Source organism: Patiria miniata, unplaced genomic scaffold (genome assembly GCF_015706575.1).
Source record: "Patiria miniata isolate m_02_andy unplaced genomic scaffold, ASM1570657v1 HiC_scaffold_7, whole genome shotgun sequence".
Taxonomy (NCBI): domain Eukaryota; kingdom Metazoa; phylum Echinodermata; class Asteroidea; order Valvatida; family Asterinidae; genus Patiria; species Patiria miniata.
Window position 1 is genome coordinate 37,712,319 of NW_024037074.1, and position 16,252 is coordinate 37,728,570.

The 16,252-nt window shown below is 40.3% G+C and overlaps 2 protein-coding genes across 5 annotated transcripts in view; one reads left to right on the forward strand and one right to left on the reverse strand.

The window, feature by feature from the left end:
• Positions 1-15: 15 nt before the first annotated feature.
• On the forward strand, positions 16-5,860 carry LOC119744514. Its single transcript, XM_038220466.1, has 4 exons — positions 16-481; positions 2,165-2,493; positions 2,902-3,174; positions 3,560-5,860. Exons 1-4 carry the CDS (start codon positions 404-406, stop codon positions 5,112-5,114), a joined length of 2,235 nt encoding a protein of 744 aa, XP_038076394.1. The 5' UTR covers positions 16-403; the 3' UTR covers positions 5,115-5,860.
• A 2,531-nt stretch (positions 5,861-8,391) lies between these two features.
• Positions 8,392-16,252, reverse strand: part of LOC119744513 (myosin-IIIb-like) — a 31,970-nt gene continuing 24,109 nt past the window's right edge. The window contains exons 25-31 of one of the 4 annotated variants that reach the window (XM_038220462.1): positions 15,767-15,884; positions 15,452-15,499; positions 14,718-14,837; positions 13,401-13,520; positions 10,949-11,137; positions 9,585-9,614; positions 9,300-9,403 (exon numbers count right to left, since the gene is read on the reverse strand). In XM_038220462.1, the coding sequence (XP_038076390.1) occupies positions 10,961-11,137; positions 13,401-13,520; positions 14,718-14,837; positions 15,452-15,499; positions 15,767-15,884 (583 nt within the window). In that variant the 3' untranslated portion in view covers positions 9,300-9,403; positions 9,585-9,614; positions 10,949-10,960. Of the gene's footprint in view, positions 9,404-9,584; positions 9,615-10,948; positions 11,138-13,400; positions 13,521-14,717; positions 14,838-15,451; positions 15,500-15,766; positions 15,885-16,252 lie in introns of all 4 variants that reach the window. The other 3 variants (XM_038220463.1, XM_038220461.1, XM_038220464.1) reach the window with 3 other exon arrangements.

The following is a 16,252-nucleotide window of genomic DNA, read 5'->3' on the forward strand; positions in this document are numbered from 1 at the left end:
ACCGCTTTGAATTCCAATCCTATATGAATGATCAAGAATACATGTTTAGCGCAGAGTTTCACACATTCAAGAGAAAATCATTCTCCGCCATTTTTTTTGGCATGGACTTCCGCTTATAGCATAGACTTTTTCGAAATGTTGGCTTCGTCTCAACTGAGGATTCTTCCTTGGCGCTTCAGCAAATCGATTAATGGGGGACACTCTGAACTTTAGCCTCATAAATTGTATGGGAGATATTTTAAAAGCCGAACACAGTGCACATTGTGCCAGCATTTAGTCCATCACATCACACCAGCAGGGCTAGCATGGCTAGGCTGTCATGGACGTCGCGCGTTAACTATCCTGCAGCCGAAGCGAAGACAAAACCGACGTTTTTGAAACCTTTAGGCTTTACACATCGAACATGGCGGTGCTGAATTGCATGCATTTGACTGAGCTCGCATCTGTGCACACCGAGCTTCAAAGCTATCCTGAACTATCGGTAAGACGAATGTCGGACACTTCGCCCCATTTCCACGTCGCCCCATGTCACTTCGCCCCTAACCACTTCGCCCCATCCCCACTTCGCCCCATCCCCACATCGCCCCATCCCCACTTCGCCCCATCCCCACTTCGCCCCATCCCCACTTCGCCCCATCCCCACTTCGCCCCATCCCCACTTCGCCCCAGCCGTTACATGTAAAAAAAAAAATCTCATCTATTTTTTTGGCTTAAAAAAAAAACTATTTCAATAGATTCACTAATTGCTAACCAACGGAAAGAATTAGCCCATCACCAAATGAACAATTCATAACCAACCTCTCAAGCTAGGCTCTCCCCTACCGAGAAAAAAGCTTGAAGTAAAAGATCCAACTTTGTTCCCAACCCGGCTATACCAACCCGTCTCCCACTTATCTGAGAACGACAATACCTTTGACATCCTAATTTCACTCTTGGAGGAACCAATCTCATCAATGAAGTTGTAAGTCTCACATATCAGACAAATTTTGACGGAACATTTTCCTCAAGGCAGTGAGTTCCTTTGAACTCAGTGACCCATACCTACGGGATTCTTTTGAATCCAGCGGCTGATGATTTTATTTAAGCCATCATTTCTCTCATCTGTGTCTCGAGCACCTCATCAGAGAGTTTGTATTTTTCCTGAGTTTCTAGAATTGGGAGCATTTATTATCTGGGGTCTTTGGCAGTTTATTTGGTCTGCACCCCTAGCCTTCCCTTTTTTATACTACATGGGGCGAAGTGGGGATGGGGCGAAGTGGGGATGGGGCGAAGCGGGGATGGGGCGAAGTGGGGATGGGGCGAAGCGGAGATGGGGCGATGTGGGGATGGGGCGAAGTGGGGATGGGGCGAAGTGGTTAGGGGCGGAGTGACATGGGGCGACGTGGAAATGGGGCGAAGCGTCCGACACCCGGTAAGACATATGATTCATTGATTGTGACCATCTTGCAGTTAAGAGAATCGGCGTTTATATATGACAATTAGGTATTTGATTTAACTATTGGGTGTCTGTGCAAAGACATATCGTCGGACCCACGAGATCCTATTTTGACGCACTCGCATTCAATTTGCGTTTGAAAACGTGCGCGCATTGTAAGCGTTTAATACCTGCGCCAATTATGATGAACCCTGGAGGATACATTGTCTTTCAAATTTGTGCGCGCGTGTGACTAGTTGAGTTCACTCCATCCAGCTATGAAGTAAACATGTGCGCGCAGGACAAAAAAAAAAAAAAATCTCCGCAAGCAGTGCAGCCTGCACTCTGCAGCCAGTGCAGGGTCAGTGTGCGCACATCCACTGCATGCAGCTCTAATTTATTAGCCCACTGCTGGGAAATTCAAAGGTTGATTATTAATGGGTAGAATACATGTGAATCGCGAATGTATTTTTTTCAGTGAGATGTAAATAATCAGAGTTAAAAAACAAAGTTTCAAAATGTAGTTAGTCTACTCTTACTCTTAGCATGCTTAGGAAGCTAGTTGCTCTCAGGGATATTATAATAAAATTTATTAAATTTACATTCAATCATTAAACTTTGGTAAATATGGATTTAGTGGGTCGGATGGTTTTCTGTGGTTAATTAGTGATTGGATTGTTGTCAATTTTGTTTATTTTGATTATCTTCTTTTTGTTTGATCATGTACATTTGTTTAAATCCATTCTACAGAGCACCCTCCCAGATGGGTACGAATATCACCTGTGTTCCTTCAGCCCCCTGGAAGGAGGCTTTGATGCAACTGTTCGGGTTGCCTTACAAGACGAGGAGGGAGCAACTGAGTGGCTTGCAGACTACCAAGAACACAGTCGTGTGACATTGCGGGTGAAAGCAACAAAGCCAGAGAGTGGGCGAGTCAACCTCTTCAAGGTGTACTACAGGTGTCACCACAACACCATACCCAGATCTGAAAAGGCAGATTTGCGGCCAAAATCAAAGAACACAAATTGTCCAGCCCAACTCACCATCACAGTCAAAAGGAACCCTGGAAAACGTAGCCAGTAAGTTTGTAAATGCATTTGTTATTATTATTATTATTAATCATTTCTGGTAATGAAACCAAGGATTCCTCAAAAGCGCCCTAGGCACTGTAGCTTGCAAGCCTGAAGAAACCTGTGGAGAGAAGACAATGAGAAGAAGTTACAGTTTTAGAGGTGGGAGGAAAACCCTAGAAGAATATTCTGGGGAAAACCCACGGAATCAGGCAGGGGCTGAAAACCCAATCCACATATTGGCCCAGGTGGGATTCGAACCCGGGTCACAGCGGTGGAAGGCGAGGAAAGTACCGCTACGCCAACCTGACTCCCAAAAGACAAATCCACTGATTTAAATCATGCAGAAATAACCCATTTTTGGCACATGTTTATCTTTGTTAACAATTTGAGGTACCCTTTTTAAAAATGTTTCAGGGCCAAAGTCAGAGATCCTCATCTGCCACTGTTTGCTACTATAGTACATATTAAGCACATTCACAATCACCAAATAGCCTGCCCCGATGCCTTCAAGTTCCGTGATGTTTCAAAGGATGTGATTGCCAAGTTCACTGAGCTGTACTCCAAGGGATATTCGCCCTCATCGGCCCTGAACACCCACAAGTTGGATTTGCAGTTGGAACATGAAAATGACTACCTCTATGTATCTGCTGACCGAGCACAGTGCCCCGATCTGCAGTTTTGCCATAGGTATGAAATTAAATGTTGTGTAGTATTTGAAGTCTTTTCTGCTTTTGTATCCAGAGCAAAAAAGTCTTTGATTGGTTGATTACAAATTATATCATCTTCGGGTTGTAATAGGGAATGAAACAAAATCAGACCATAACACAGTTTGCATCAGTGTTGTAGTACTCGTACAAATTATATATTTTTTTCCAAAGCAGTATACAAAAAGGTCAAATTAATGATGTGTCCATTGTTTGTGCTCATGCTTTAAGGGAAACAATAGAAAAATTACCCACATCTTTTGGCTTTTTTCTACCTAAGTATTAAATCTCTTGTGATTATTTGTTAGGAATTCAATGCCATTAGTGCTGTGTACCTTTTTTTCCCTCCCATTTCTTTCATCCTTCAGATTGTACAAGAAAATGTTTGACAAGGCGTATGGGGCAGCTTCAGGTGAGAAGATGATACAGGACCTTGGAGCTTCTATCGAGTCATACAATGAAGAGCAGGGTCTAGAGTGCTGCAAAATGGATCAGGTGAATGGCAAGATGGTGATTGCTGTATGCACACCCCTTATGCGAAGGATCCACTCAAACCATCGGTGTAGTGGTGAGCTGGTATTCGTTGATGCGTCAGCTGGAATTGAAAAATATGACTGTAGACTGTTCATGATTCTGACACACAGTGTGGCTGGAGGATTGCCTCTTGGATGTTTGATAACAACATCCGAGTCTAGAGAGGCTATTGTTGCAGCACTCAAGTTGTACAAGCAGCTGATTCCAGATGATGGTTTCTATGGAAGAGGAGACCAAGGCCCAGTTGTTTTCCTCACCGATGACAGTGACGGCGAGCGCCAGGGTCTTCAAGAAGTGTTCCCCAATTCAAGCACCATCTTATGCGTCTTCCATCTACTTCAGGCTACTTGGCGGTTTCTGTGGGAAGGGAAAAACAGCATCTGTGAAGAAGACCGACCCCATTTGTTGGACTTAGTTAAGGGCATGGTGTATGCTGACACAGCTGAACATCTTGAGGAGAACTATGACAGAATGAACAGAGATGCCATAGTCAAGAAATACAGCTGTTTCCTCAAATACGCGAAACACCTGTACAATCGGAGACAGCTGTGGGCAGTCTGCTTCAGACGTGACCTACCCCTCGGCGAGAACAACGTGACTAACTACATGTATGTGGAGGCCGCGATGCGAATCCTCAAGGATCAAATCTTTCGGCGTGTGAGGGCTTACAATCCTGTTCAGCTTTTGGATTTCGTGTTGACAAGACTGGTCAGTTACTACGAAAGAAGTTTATGTGATCTAGCCAATGGACGAATTGATGTGACCATATCGAAGAGATACCTTCCCGGGAAGGGTAGGATCACTGCGGAGATGGTGAATGAGTTGCAGTTCCCTCTCTTTGAGGTTCAAAGCGAGTCCGAACCAGAGAAAAAGTATCAGGTCGACATGTCAGTGGCAATGTGCACATGCACTGCGGGCCTCAATGGTGCACCTTGTAAGCATCAGTATGCAGTTGTTGAGTTCCGTAAGGTGCAGTCTTTCACTTTTCCTCCCATCCATGACGAGATCATGCGTCGGAGGTTACTCTTCTTAGCTACTGGGCAGGAAACTGGAGATATAAGAAGGCATGAAGACCGTGGAAATTCTACACAGGAGTTCAGACTAGAAGATTTGGAAGCAGGGTTGCACTCCATGGCAGCAACTCTCACCGACCAAATGAGGGAATATCCAGAGGAACTAGCACCAGCTGTACGCGCCTTCATCACACAGTTCAAGAACTTAAAAACTCACTCTGCAACAGTTTCAGCCTTGATGGCATTTGGAAAGCAACATGAAGTTGCCCAATCATTCAGGTCATCGACAGCAAGACGTTCTCAGAAAAGGGGTTCCGATCAGGGTGCAACAAACCACTGTCGCTCAAAGAAGCAGGCGATGTCTTCATACTGGTAGAAAATGTAAATGAACAGTGCAAGACCAGGGCCAACTTGTCCCCAGAAGGAGACCAAGATAAGGGCACCACATACAAGTTATCTAGCAAAATGTGTTCAAACAAATGAAAATACATCTATTCGGGAAAACCATACGTCTATATGGTAATTTTGCCATTTTCCTGTGCAGCAAAGTACTATAGAAGCACTCTACATGTATATGATCAATAGCGGTAGTCCTTTTTGATGCTTGGATTAATTTCAACCAATTTACCACTTCAAGACGCCATTGCCAGTGTTAAAATAAATGATGTAGTTGTTTTGTTTAATAACGAAGTATACAAATGTAGTTAAAAAAACAACAGGACAATATGGTCACATTATTAACTTGTGCAAGTGTGGTATTAAACATCACTGTTGTCATGCACTAGTAAATCCTTGTAATTTCTTGTAATTTTTTTATCAAGTTTGCCTAATCTCAGTCAGTCTAGTGGCAGAGCATTTTTGAGAGTTTATCACTTCATGCTCACCACAGGCATTCACTACACTCCTTCCCTCCCTCGCCTGTGAGTTATTGCATCAACATTCATCGTCAGGAAATTTAAATAATAATTTAAATAAAGCTTGGCCATGCCTGTTCTTCAGAATTTGTTCTTATAAAGTTGTGTAATTTGTTTTAGGAACATTGTTTTTCTTCTAATATCTGTAGTCCCTATGATAGCCAATTCGAACTTGGAGTTATTTTGTTCTCCTACATGTATAGCAACATATCTACAACTTCAAACAAAGTGCACAGTGACATTTCTTTACAGTATTTGTTTGTTGTTGTCATGCTTCCGGTAGGTTTTCCAAAGCCCACGTCAGTTCTATTTTTCAGTTAAGGTATTTTTGTTAAGTGGAACAAAATAGTTTCAGGACTAAACCAAATTGAGGTTTATTGAAATAACATGTTTGTGTGTCTTACCTGATGAAGCTTGTATTTTACTGATAATGTATACATGTACTTGTACCTTTGTAAGTAAAATGGAACAAAATATGTGTAGTTTTGTAAAAAACAAAACAAAAAAAACACCAACATGCTTGAAATAAAGCACAATGGAAAGCGAGTAGCTAACAAAGTCTAACCCAGGAGCCCTTTATTTCCAAAAAAATAAAAATGTTCACTGTTCACATTATACAAATTGCCCAACAGTGAGCAATAGTTGCCTGTGCATATAAACTTATATAGACGGGCGGAAATCGTTGGAAGTACACGTACTCACAAGTAACCGTGCTCTTCTTTCCCTTCATTTTTTACTTCTTGAAACAAAGCGTATTTGTTTTTTCATTGGTCCGTATTTTTTTAATGTACTGTAACTACATGTATTTCAAAATGGCGACTATTTCACGACGCATGGGATTCAGCTGACCCCGACTGAAAACTGTGGATGTTTGAGAAATGGCGATCGTCTATGACGTTTGTTTTTTTTCATGAATGCATTGTGCTTTCAATGATGTAATGGTGAACAGCCAATCAGGCGCTGTGAAAGTACGCTCCATTCGGATGTCGTTTGGGAGAAAAGAATTGTGGGCGGGCAGGGGTAGGCGCAGATAGACATCAACGTACCAATGCATGACCTACACCCAAGACCTGCAGCTCCAGGCTTTAAGGTCATTGGGGGAGTGTGTAGTGTCACACAAGAAAAAAACACTTTTAGATCATTTCTATGCCTATGGTTTTTGCTGAGGGGAGGGGGTGGGGCCTAGATTCACGCCAGGGTAGAAGTCAATACACACAAAAACCACACACGGAGACATTTAAGTAAAACAGTTTCAAAATATATTCCTGATTTAATGGGACTAATTCAATTATATACACAAAGTACTTCCCAGTAAAAATAGAATGAAACTTAAAATAATTAATTTTAATATAGAAAAATAGCTACAACTGCTCCAAAAAATCAATGAAAAAAGGAATACATGTTCAATTTGTTTCAATTATCTATTGCCATAAGAATGTTATATAATTGTGAAAGACTTTGCGTTTATAAAATACAATTTTGATTGGTTGGAATTTGAATACAGTACCTGCAATAAATTGTGTAAATATAAAATAAATGTATCATATGCAATTGCAAGCATAAACCCATACAATTCACAATACTATTATTAATTTAAAACCATTGTGCCCAATGACAATCAAAACAGTACTGACATCATCTCGATTCATTTACTAATATGGCATACAAAAACATGTACAGCAATGTCAATTAACAAAACTGAAAAAAAAAACCATGGAATACTTGATGAAAATTGTCAAAGGTCCCCAAAAGAACATTTGGAGAGCACTTAAATTTGACAAAAATTAAAAAAAAAACTAAAAGAAAACCGACATCTCAATGAAAACAAGCTGGTATTCAGAACAGCTGTAGGCATGCATGCAAAGAGTGTTCCATCAACAGGGATGAGATTGTCAATTTTAAAACAAGTCTGAAAATTAAATGAAAGGTCCGAAAGATGCATTTCTTTCCGTGCTGATGTCCTTCTCTCTGGTTCAAAAGGTTTGAATTCAGACAAAATTCTGAAAACTCTCATGCCTGTATAAAATGTCGTGTTCCAGGGTGCTTCACAGAGAATGGGTGTTATACAAATTTCGTACGAGTTTCTAACTTTGATATTTATTAAAAAAAATAATAACTGCACTCTATAATAGGCCTTTCATGACTAAAGCTGAACTATCTGACTTTGCTAGAAAGATTTTTAAATTATTAATGGCATAAGGAAGAACAAACTTCAAGTGAAAATCAAATTTTAAAAGGGGACTGATAAAAAAAAATTGAAAACCTTAAAAAAAAATTGAAAACCTTAAAACCAATTGAATGAAGCTGCTGCAAACTAAGATACCTAACACCACGTACATACAGGCATGTGTACAATGTCTAGTTCAAAACAAAGCTCTATAAGGCCAAAAAAGTCTCCGGTTTCTGGTATGCGCGCGCGTCGCCATAGCCATGCGTGTTGGCAAAATGAAAAAGGTTTTTTTTTCAATGAAAGATGATGTCTCAAAACCGCCAAACTCACTGGTTTGACTGGAATCCTGCTGCTGCACAATTTTAACGTGTTTGTGGATGGGGTTATGATCGAGAATAAGCTTTATGTGGCCTCTCTGGATTCCCATATATTTGCACTAAGTTTAGTCGGGCACCATTTGCAGTCATCAGCTGACATTTGAGGCAAAAAAAATCAGGTAAAAAAAGCCGCGTTGCCGCACCACTTTTTGGGCAAGCTCCATACCAGAAACCGGAGACTTTTTTTTTTGGCCTAATGCAACTCTTTTTGCCACCAATGGAACATTACCCGTCACCCAAATATTCTTCTTTTTTTTCCCCTTAAAATCCTGCTGTACGGACTGCAGAAACAGTTTTTGGTTTATATTCCGTCAATTACCAATGAGTCTAATGTTAAAATGATAATCAAAATAACTTTAAAATATAGATTTCTCTACAAAACCTTTGTTTTTTCTGAAAAAAAAGTAGGACTATATACAACAAAAATTATGAAAATAAAAAAGTAGTGCCAGCTAGGCTTATGAAATTTCATTCTACCCAGGTAATAAACCCACTATAAGTTAATGCAAATGCAAATGCAATTGAGAAAATTACAGAATAATCGACTGATATTTTCCAGAAAAGTTTTCTGAACGTTGACCACTTTGGCACATTTTCTTTTAAGATGTCCACTTCACATCTGCATCCACTTGAAACATGATAAAAATGGACTCGTCAAGAACACAAACTATGCTATTCATGCTGCTGCTATGTTCACTTAAAACAATACAATTCTGATAAAAATGTCAACCAAGGTGCATAAGAGAAATGTTGTTCACAGTTAAACTTGTGAGGGTCAATTTGTTCGTCATTCACCACAACTTTTAGATGTGATGATGCTGTCCACCAGATATCTTTTAAAACTACCAAGCTAAATTGGTCGGGTAATAATCAATCTCTTATTAAAACTTCAAATCACTACCTATTTCTATCAAATCCACAGTTGCTTGAGGTGACCTGTGTAGTAATTGAAAAGTTTGCGCCGTATAATACAGAAGAATTATGCTAATAAATGCTAAAACCATGTACAGACATAAACACCCAAGCTTATTGAGTAACAACCCAGCAATTTTCTGAATACTTTGACAATTAAAATACAAATCTGATCAATCCATGTATGCATGAAAGCTCATTTATCCATGCTCCCCCGACGAATGCCCGACTTGTTTTCCCTCACAGCTGAACGTCTTGCACTGTTACGAGACATTTTGCTGATCTGAGGCCCCTGTTCCAGAAAGAGAATGATAAAAAAGTGGGGGAAAAACACGTTGACTATCAAATTTAGTATCGGGTTTTGCCCTTCACCGACGTATTTCATAAACATGGTAAAGTCAGTATTGTACAAGTGGTGGTGCGAAGAAAAAAAACACACAAAATTAAAAATTGGGCACAACCCAATACATTACCCCGACTCGAATTCCATCGCACATTATTTGCTGAAAAAGTAAATTATACACTTCATTGATACAAAATAAGGCAATGAAATTTACACAATATTCAAAACTTAGTTGTTTTGATAAGTATACATTTGCAGTTAAAACTACCTTCTCACATTCTCACAATCTCACCAACATCTGAATCATTTCCTTTTAAGGATTTGACTGGCGCCCCTTACAAGCACCACGTATATGTTAAGAAAATGCGTTCATTGTAAAGAAAAAAAAATGCATGTGCAAATGTTTAGCGTTGCCTGTTAAAGTGGGTACATATTTTCCATCAACTGGGTATATTGTGATCAGATACAGCACTGCTTCACCACACACAGCATACTACACTGTTGAAAAGTATTGGCGTTAGTGGTGTGATTCATATCCAGATTTGTTAAAATTGGGTTTGAATTCCACTATTCAGTTTTGATTTTGAAAACCAGATATTCAAAACCTTCTTAACAAAAATAAACCCTTCCATTTTTGTGACACAGGTTAAAGAAAACAATTGCAACATCTCCCAGTTTGCTCCATGGTCTGTGACCGCATTCACTCGCTAGTGGTCTTCATGCATGGATCATGAATAGCCTGCCCATTTGACTGATCCCGCCCATTTTTTCACCATTACAAATCTGGAGTGCATTGCAAGTGGCCACTTATGCTCACTCTTTTTGTGAGCTGGCTGGAAACTTTTGGTGAAATCGGATAATCATTATTCGGTTTGAAAAAATTGAAATGCGGATTTTGAAATCTCTGATTTCTCACACCACTAATTGCTTTTGTAGTGATCAAATAATATGCCAACATTGAAGTGATTGTGCGTTGTCCTAGTGCATTTGTTTTAATCAGAGTTGTAATAGAGTCAGTTACAAGCCAATCACAAGTCAGGTACGGTAACAATTATCATCATGAACAATGAAACAGGAATATTGCCTCAATTGTCACATGTATTTACTTAGCATGTGACTTCACTTGAGACCAGGGCCCATTTGAAAATGTTGCTAAGCACACGATTATCTGCTTACAGAGCCTCCATCTATTTCATGGAGACCGTAAGCAGCAAGCACAGCAAAAGGCACGCTTACTTAAGAGGACAAATTTGCTTAGCTTTAACGTAACAATAGAAATCTCCATGCACGCGCGACCGTTAGCACGTCCACGCCGTGAAATAGTGCTAAGGGTTAGCAAATTTTTCTGCTATGCTAAGCAAAACTTTTCTGCTAACTGTTAAGCAGCGCCGTGAAATTGGGCCCAGATGACTTGTGACTAACTTGTGATGCCTCGATTAGTCTAGTTTTTAATTAGTGTCCAACATAAACAATTCAAGTTAACATCCAGCATACCTTTGCTCCTTCTTAGCGCTTCTTTGGGGTATAGGGTTTAGCGGGTGGGGCACGGGCAGCCGGAAAAGACTTCCTATCGCCCCCTTGGGGTGGGGGTGGGGCTGGGGGTCGGGATTGGCGGAGAGCTCCGGAATATAGGCGCTCGGGTAGAGGCGGAGGCACTCCGTCAATGCTGTTAGTGCGACCAGGCTGTAGATGACAAGCAGATAGACAGACAGACAGACGGACAGAGAGACAGGTGGAGTGTGAACAGACATATCCGCAAGAAGACACAGTGACACAGACACGGTGAGAAAAAAAGAAAAATTGTAAAAGAAAAGGTTAGAATGGAATCCAGCCAACTGAAAAATTAAAAATACTTGGTATTTTAGTTTACGTTTCACTTGTGATTAACAGCTGTATTTCACATTTATTATGACATATATAAGAAAGTTTTTCGAAAATCCATATTTGATCTTTGTAGACTGCTGCATTTTAAACTTCAAATGCTGGCAGGTTGTAGGACCTGCATACAATTAAGTTGCACTACAGTTGTTGACTTTTTAATTTTTTGTTGCCATAAAGATGAGTAACACCAACATTGTGGAATTTTGTTTTTGTTCCTGATGGTTGTCTTCTCTTGTTAATTGTTAGAAGGTGAAGAAAAGGTGTCAGGATTAGGCCTACAGTGTGAAACAAAGGAGCAAGATGTGAGCATGATCATGCAGAAAAGTTACTGTTAGCAAAAGGATAAAAAGTATGTAAACTCCGCCACTCGGTACACATGTACCCCTTCAACAGGTGTAAGTAGGAGAGTTGGGGGAGACCACTAGAAGGGACTCTTGTATGTATTGCTGATGACGCCTAGCATTCATGTGAAGATGCCACAGGTGTGCGCAAATTTGCAATACAACAAGTTGTGCATACTTGGTGCCATACGCAAGCAACCCAGAGCACACAGGCAAATTAATTGTCCCTCCCACCTTCCGGTTGAGGGGGTACTTGTGTAGGAGCCCATTGGTATAATTGTCGTTTGTTAACTATTAGATGGCTTAGTTTGTTAGTGTTCAGCCTGACCAACAGAGAAAAAAGGGAAAAAGATTGGTGCATAAGAGGTGCCTCACCCAAAAATCGCAATTTCACTAATGTTCATCACCTCTCCTGTGTTAAGTTCTTACAGTTCAAATCTCACATTCTCTTCATCAAGTTCCCATGCATTTATAATCTCTCGCATTATCTCAGCTTTGTCAAATATATTCTCTCTTTATTCACATCATATTCTCTTGCTACCAATATTCATGTTGCATTGGTAATATTCTTCTTACATTAAACCGCTCACTGCCTATACATTTTCTAAGAGAAAGTGTTTCAGTTATTAATATAGTGTCCTATACAATCCTAAAAACAAACCAGAAAATACATCTGAAAACATGTACCGGGTAGTTCTTTAAGACTTAAAAAATTTGTTGTAGTATAGATTTTGCCAGTACACAAGGAGCAAGTTCGGCTAAGGACCATTCGTTGACTAGTGGTTTATTTGTGACGTACCTTACGCCTGCGCACTAATAGCAACGTGCGAATGTCTCTTGTCAAACGCTGGTCAAAATGTCATCGCAAAACTTCTGGGTCCTGGCTCCCTGCTGCTCATTTTAAATGCGTGCAGCTACTGGTTACCAGCGATGCAACCAGACCCAGTAGGCTGGTTCCAAATAGTCGACTAGCGAAGTCAGCCATCGTCGACTAGACAGAGTTCGGGCTAACTTTAGTCGAATTATGGTTAACATTGGTCAACAATAGTTCCTGCGCGAACTTGCCCAAGAATGTTCCATAGGTTTATAAAGTGTGCTTTCAGTTTTGCGTTTTGTTTTCTGAATGTGAAAAGATAAGAATTTCATTCATTATACAGGAATGTACTATTGTAGACAGGTTATGAAAAGTTACAAGATACTGTAAAGGAATTGATGAGAAGATACATATTCAGGAAGAATTAAATTGCATGTCAGAAATGTGGAATAATTCTTGAATGTACACTTTTGTTGAGTGAAAAGTAAACTTTTTCAAACAAATTTAAATGTAATGTATTTTTGATATTCCAAATTTAAGTATGTAGATATCAAAAAGTTTCTCGTGGGAAATGTGTGATGTGCATGTACAGATGTCATAAAATTGTATCAATGTTCCTGTAACTGTAAGTTTCATCAAATCTACATGTGAAATAGAATGTGCTCCTTCAAAGACGTGTGGACTTGGCATGCGTTCCAATAATAAGAAGAAATATGGAAGTCTGAAGGACGACAGCTGCCACCAATCCCTCTATGAATAGCATCAATAATTGATATCAGAAAATATTAACACAGCAAGCATCAATTTAACTTTGATAATTTAGCCTACCCAAGACTCTCCTACTTTTACGAGGAGCCTGAGGGCTGACTTGGAAACCTATGATTCTGTTCACTATCCCGTTTAAGATTACCTCATTTCCATTGGAAGGGTCCACATAGAGGTAAGATGCCTCACTGACTGGTCTGGGAGGCTTTCCCTGGCGGGAGTCTTGAGGTGACCCTAGGCTGTAGCCATCAGGCGAATAAAAACCCTGCAGATAAAACAGCAGCGAAACTCATTGACGTAACTGCACATTACTTCATCATGAAAATAAAAATATAGACACATAATATATGTGATGCGATCAAGGTACATGAGTCGTTTGTAGACCCTGGTCAAATTTGTTATAATAGATTTAAAAAGAGCACAATCTCAGCACTACTGCTGTGAAAACCACATGCTGATACCATCTTTAGTTCAAAATTATGGAAGTTGGAACACCATGAGATGTGATGAAGTGATGTGATGAAGTGGCCCTTTTTTGGCCTGTATGTCTAAATAAAATTTCCCGACAAACGACTCATTTAGCTTGATCACATCACATATTGTCATAGACCAATCAAGGCACATGATCACGAGTACTGCACAGTGGCCCCCAGTGATGGCGTATGCACTGTGCAAGCCGTTCTGCTTATTATCGGACAGCAGCTGGCACAATGCTCTGCCAGATTTGGGGGCCATCATGAGTGAACAATGACCCAAGTGCAGACTAGTCTATGACTTATTATAGGATCTAATATTATACAGATAAAACATGGTCTGAGGGTCGATAGTCGATATTAGCTCCCTGGGCCTCAGGAACTAGTCGGTCAACTTCCAATACCAAGAGGAGCTAATATCAACTATCCACCTGAACGAAACCATTTATTATTTGTTTCACTATGTCGGTAGAGTCAGCGAGGGCAACTGCAGCAGAGGCACGAAGTCAATGGCAGCATGAAGCATTAGCCTCCCAACTGAATAATCCCAATCGTAACCAACAGGACTCACTTGTGTGTACAATCTGTGGCCGTCTCTGTTGCGCCCCGATCGGGCTGATTTCACACATGAGATCTCACCAACGACGTGACAAACTGGTCTTTGGAAATTAGTCTTCCTCGACATCGAGGGACAGCCAATGACACATATTCACAAAACTTTCATGAAGTTATGCATAAGTTTTCTCAGCAACACGTTGTTGTGCGCGTGCCGCATCTTTTCATCCTGCATGTTGCTAGGGCGATATCAATGTTCACGCATGCGCACTATCCCCTTGCACTGATTCCATGATTTGTTGTTTTCTCAACACAGAACGTGGGCCAGAGTCCTTCAAGTCAGGGGCACAAAATGTCCCGAGGCCACAGGATTGAAATGAAACTGAGGCTTCATTAGCCTCTCGTCTGAAACCGCTCTGCCTGTGTCATATTACCTCTTCGTTATCCTCCATTCCCTTGTCTTTCATCTTCTTGATGAGCGACGAGGGTACGCCAGACCCACGCTTGTCTTTCCTGTCAGCCAGCAGCTCAGCGTAATCTAGCTCATTCTCAGCCTGCAAGCGGATAATAATAATAATAATACCGGAGTCTTATATAGCGCACGTATCTACCAACAATTAGGTACTCGAGGTGCTGAAACTTATGTCTATTATTAAAGAAAGGTAAATAAAGTTGATGAGAAATATGAGACCCATTATGCAACACCTTATAAGGGTTTACAAGGTGCTGCGTCGCATATTGCAGCCACTACCCGAAACACCGGGGCAAACCCTTCTCTTAGTGATACTGGGTTCTTTAACGTGCATTACACAACACACGGAACCTATGGCTTTACGTCCCATCCGAAGAACGGAGCAATAATGGTAAAGTGCCTTGCTCAAGAGCACAAGCACCGTGTTCCCAAGGTCAGGATTCGAACCTATGTACCATGACACACTGATACCCAAAACATAAAAATCCACTAATCCCTTTTTTTTAAATGAAAATGTTTCAGGGTGCATTTCGTTTTGGGTCCCCCTTTATTTCACTTGAGGTGACTGAAATAATTGCCCCTCAAGACTGCATGAAGATAAAAACAAGATTAAATACACTTGGCTGAAATTAATATTTTGAAATGATTATTGGTTCTTATTCGTTGTCAAGACTACAATGGAACTGTCATTCTTACTTGTCCACAAGGCTGTTTCAGAACATCTCCAAATGCTGATATAGGCTTCTGTAAAAAAGAAGCATTTTAAAATAAAGAACTGATTATCAAATGGAATTCACTACTTAAACATTCATTGGGCATCAGCAATAAGGCTGAAAATCAAAAAAAAATACAAACTGTGAGTAAAATCAAGACGGAAGTTCACACTAAAAAATATGTTCATTCTGACAGACTCTTTCAAGTAGAGTGCTGTGCTAAACACACTACATATCTATGGACTGCTGAACGCGGTTTCTTTTTAGTTAACTTTTCTGGCTGAAATTAACTCCATACCATCTGGTAGAATTTCACAAGCCCTTGCAGATCCTTGAAGACTGGCATCTCACCAACAACGATGTACTTTCCAGTCGGAGTGAGGTCAATCATGAAATGCTTGCAGCGACCTTCCGATCTGTGAAGTACGACAAACAAATTTTACTTCAATGGTCGAACAACTTAAAGGGAATGTACATCATTGGCTTTTGCCGTAATTTTCAGAAATGAACTATTTGAGGGTTTAGTATAATAGATCAAATATTGTTACACTGACATGTTTTAAGTTTTGTGTTCGGAAATGCTGGAAAAACCAAGCAAAACTAAAATGTTCAAGGAGTCTGGTTCCCAGACTCCACTAAAGATGAAATTGATCAATTTATAGATGCCGGAAAATTGTAAGGTAAGGGAACCAGTCTAGCTGGCCTGCACCCGTTCATGAACATGTAACCAATAGCAAACAAAATTTAGACTGAAAAAATGGTAAATATGGAGTAGTAGTTGAAA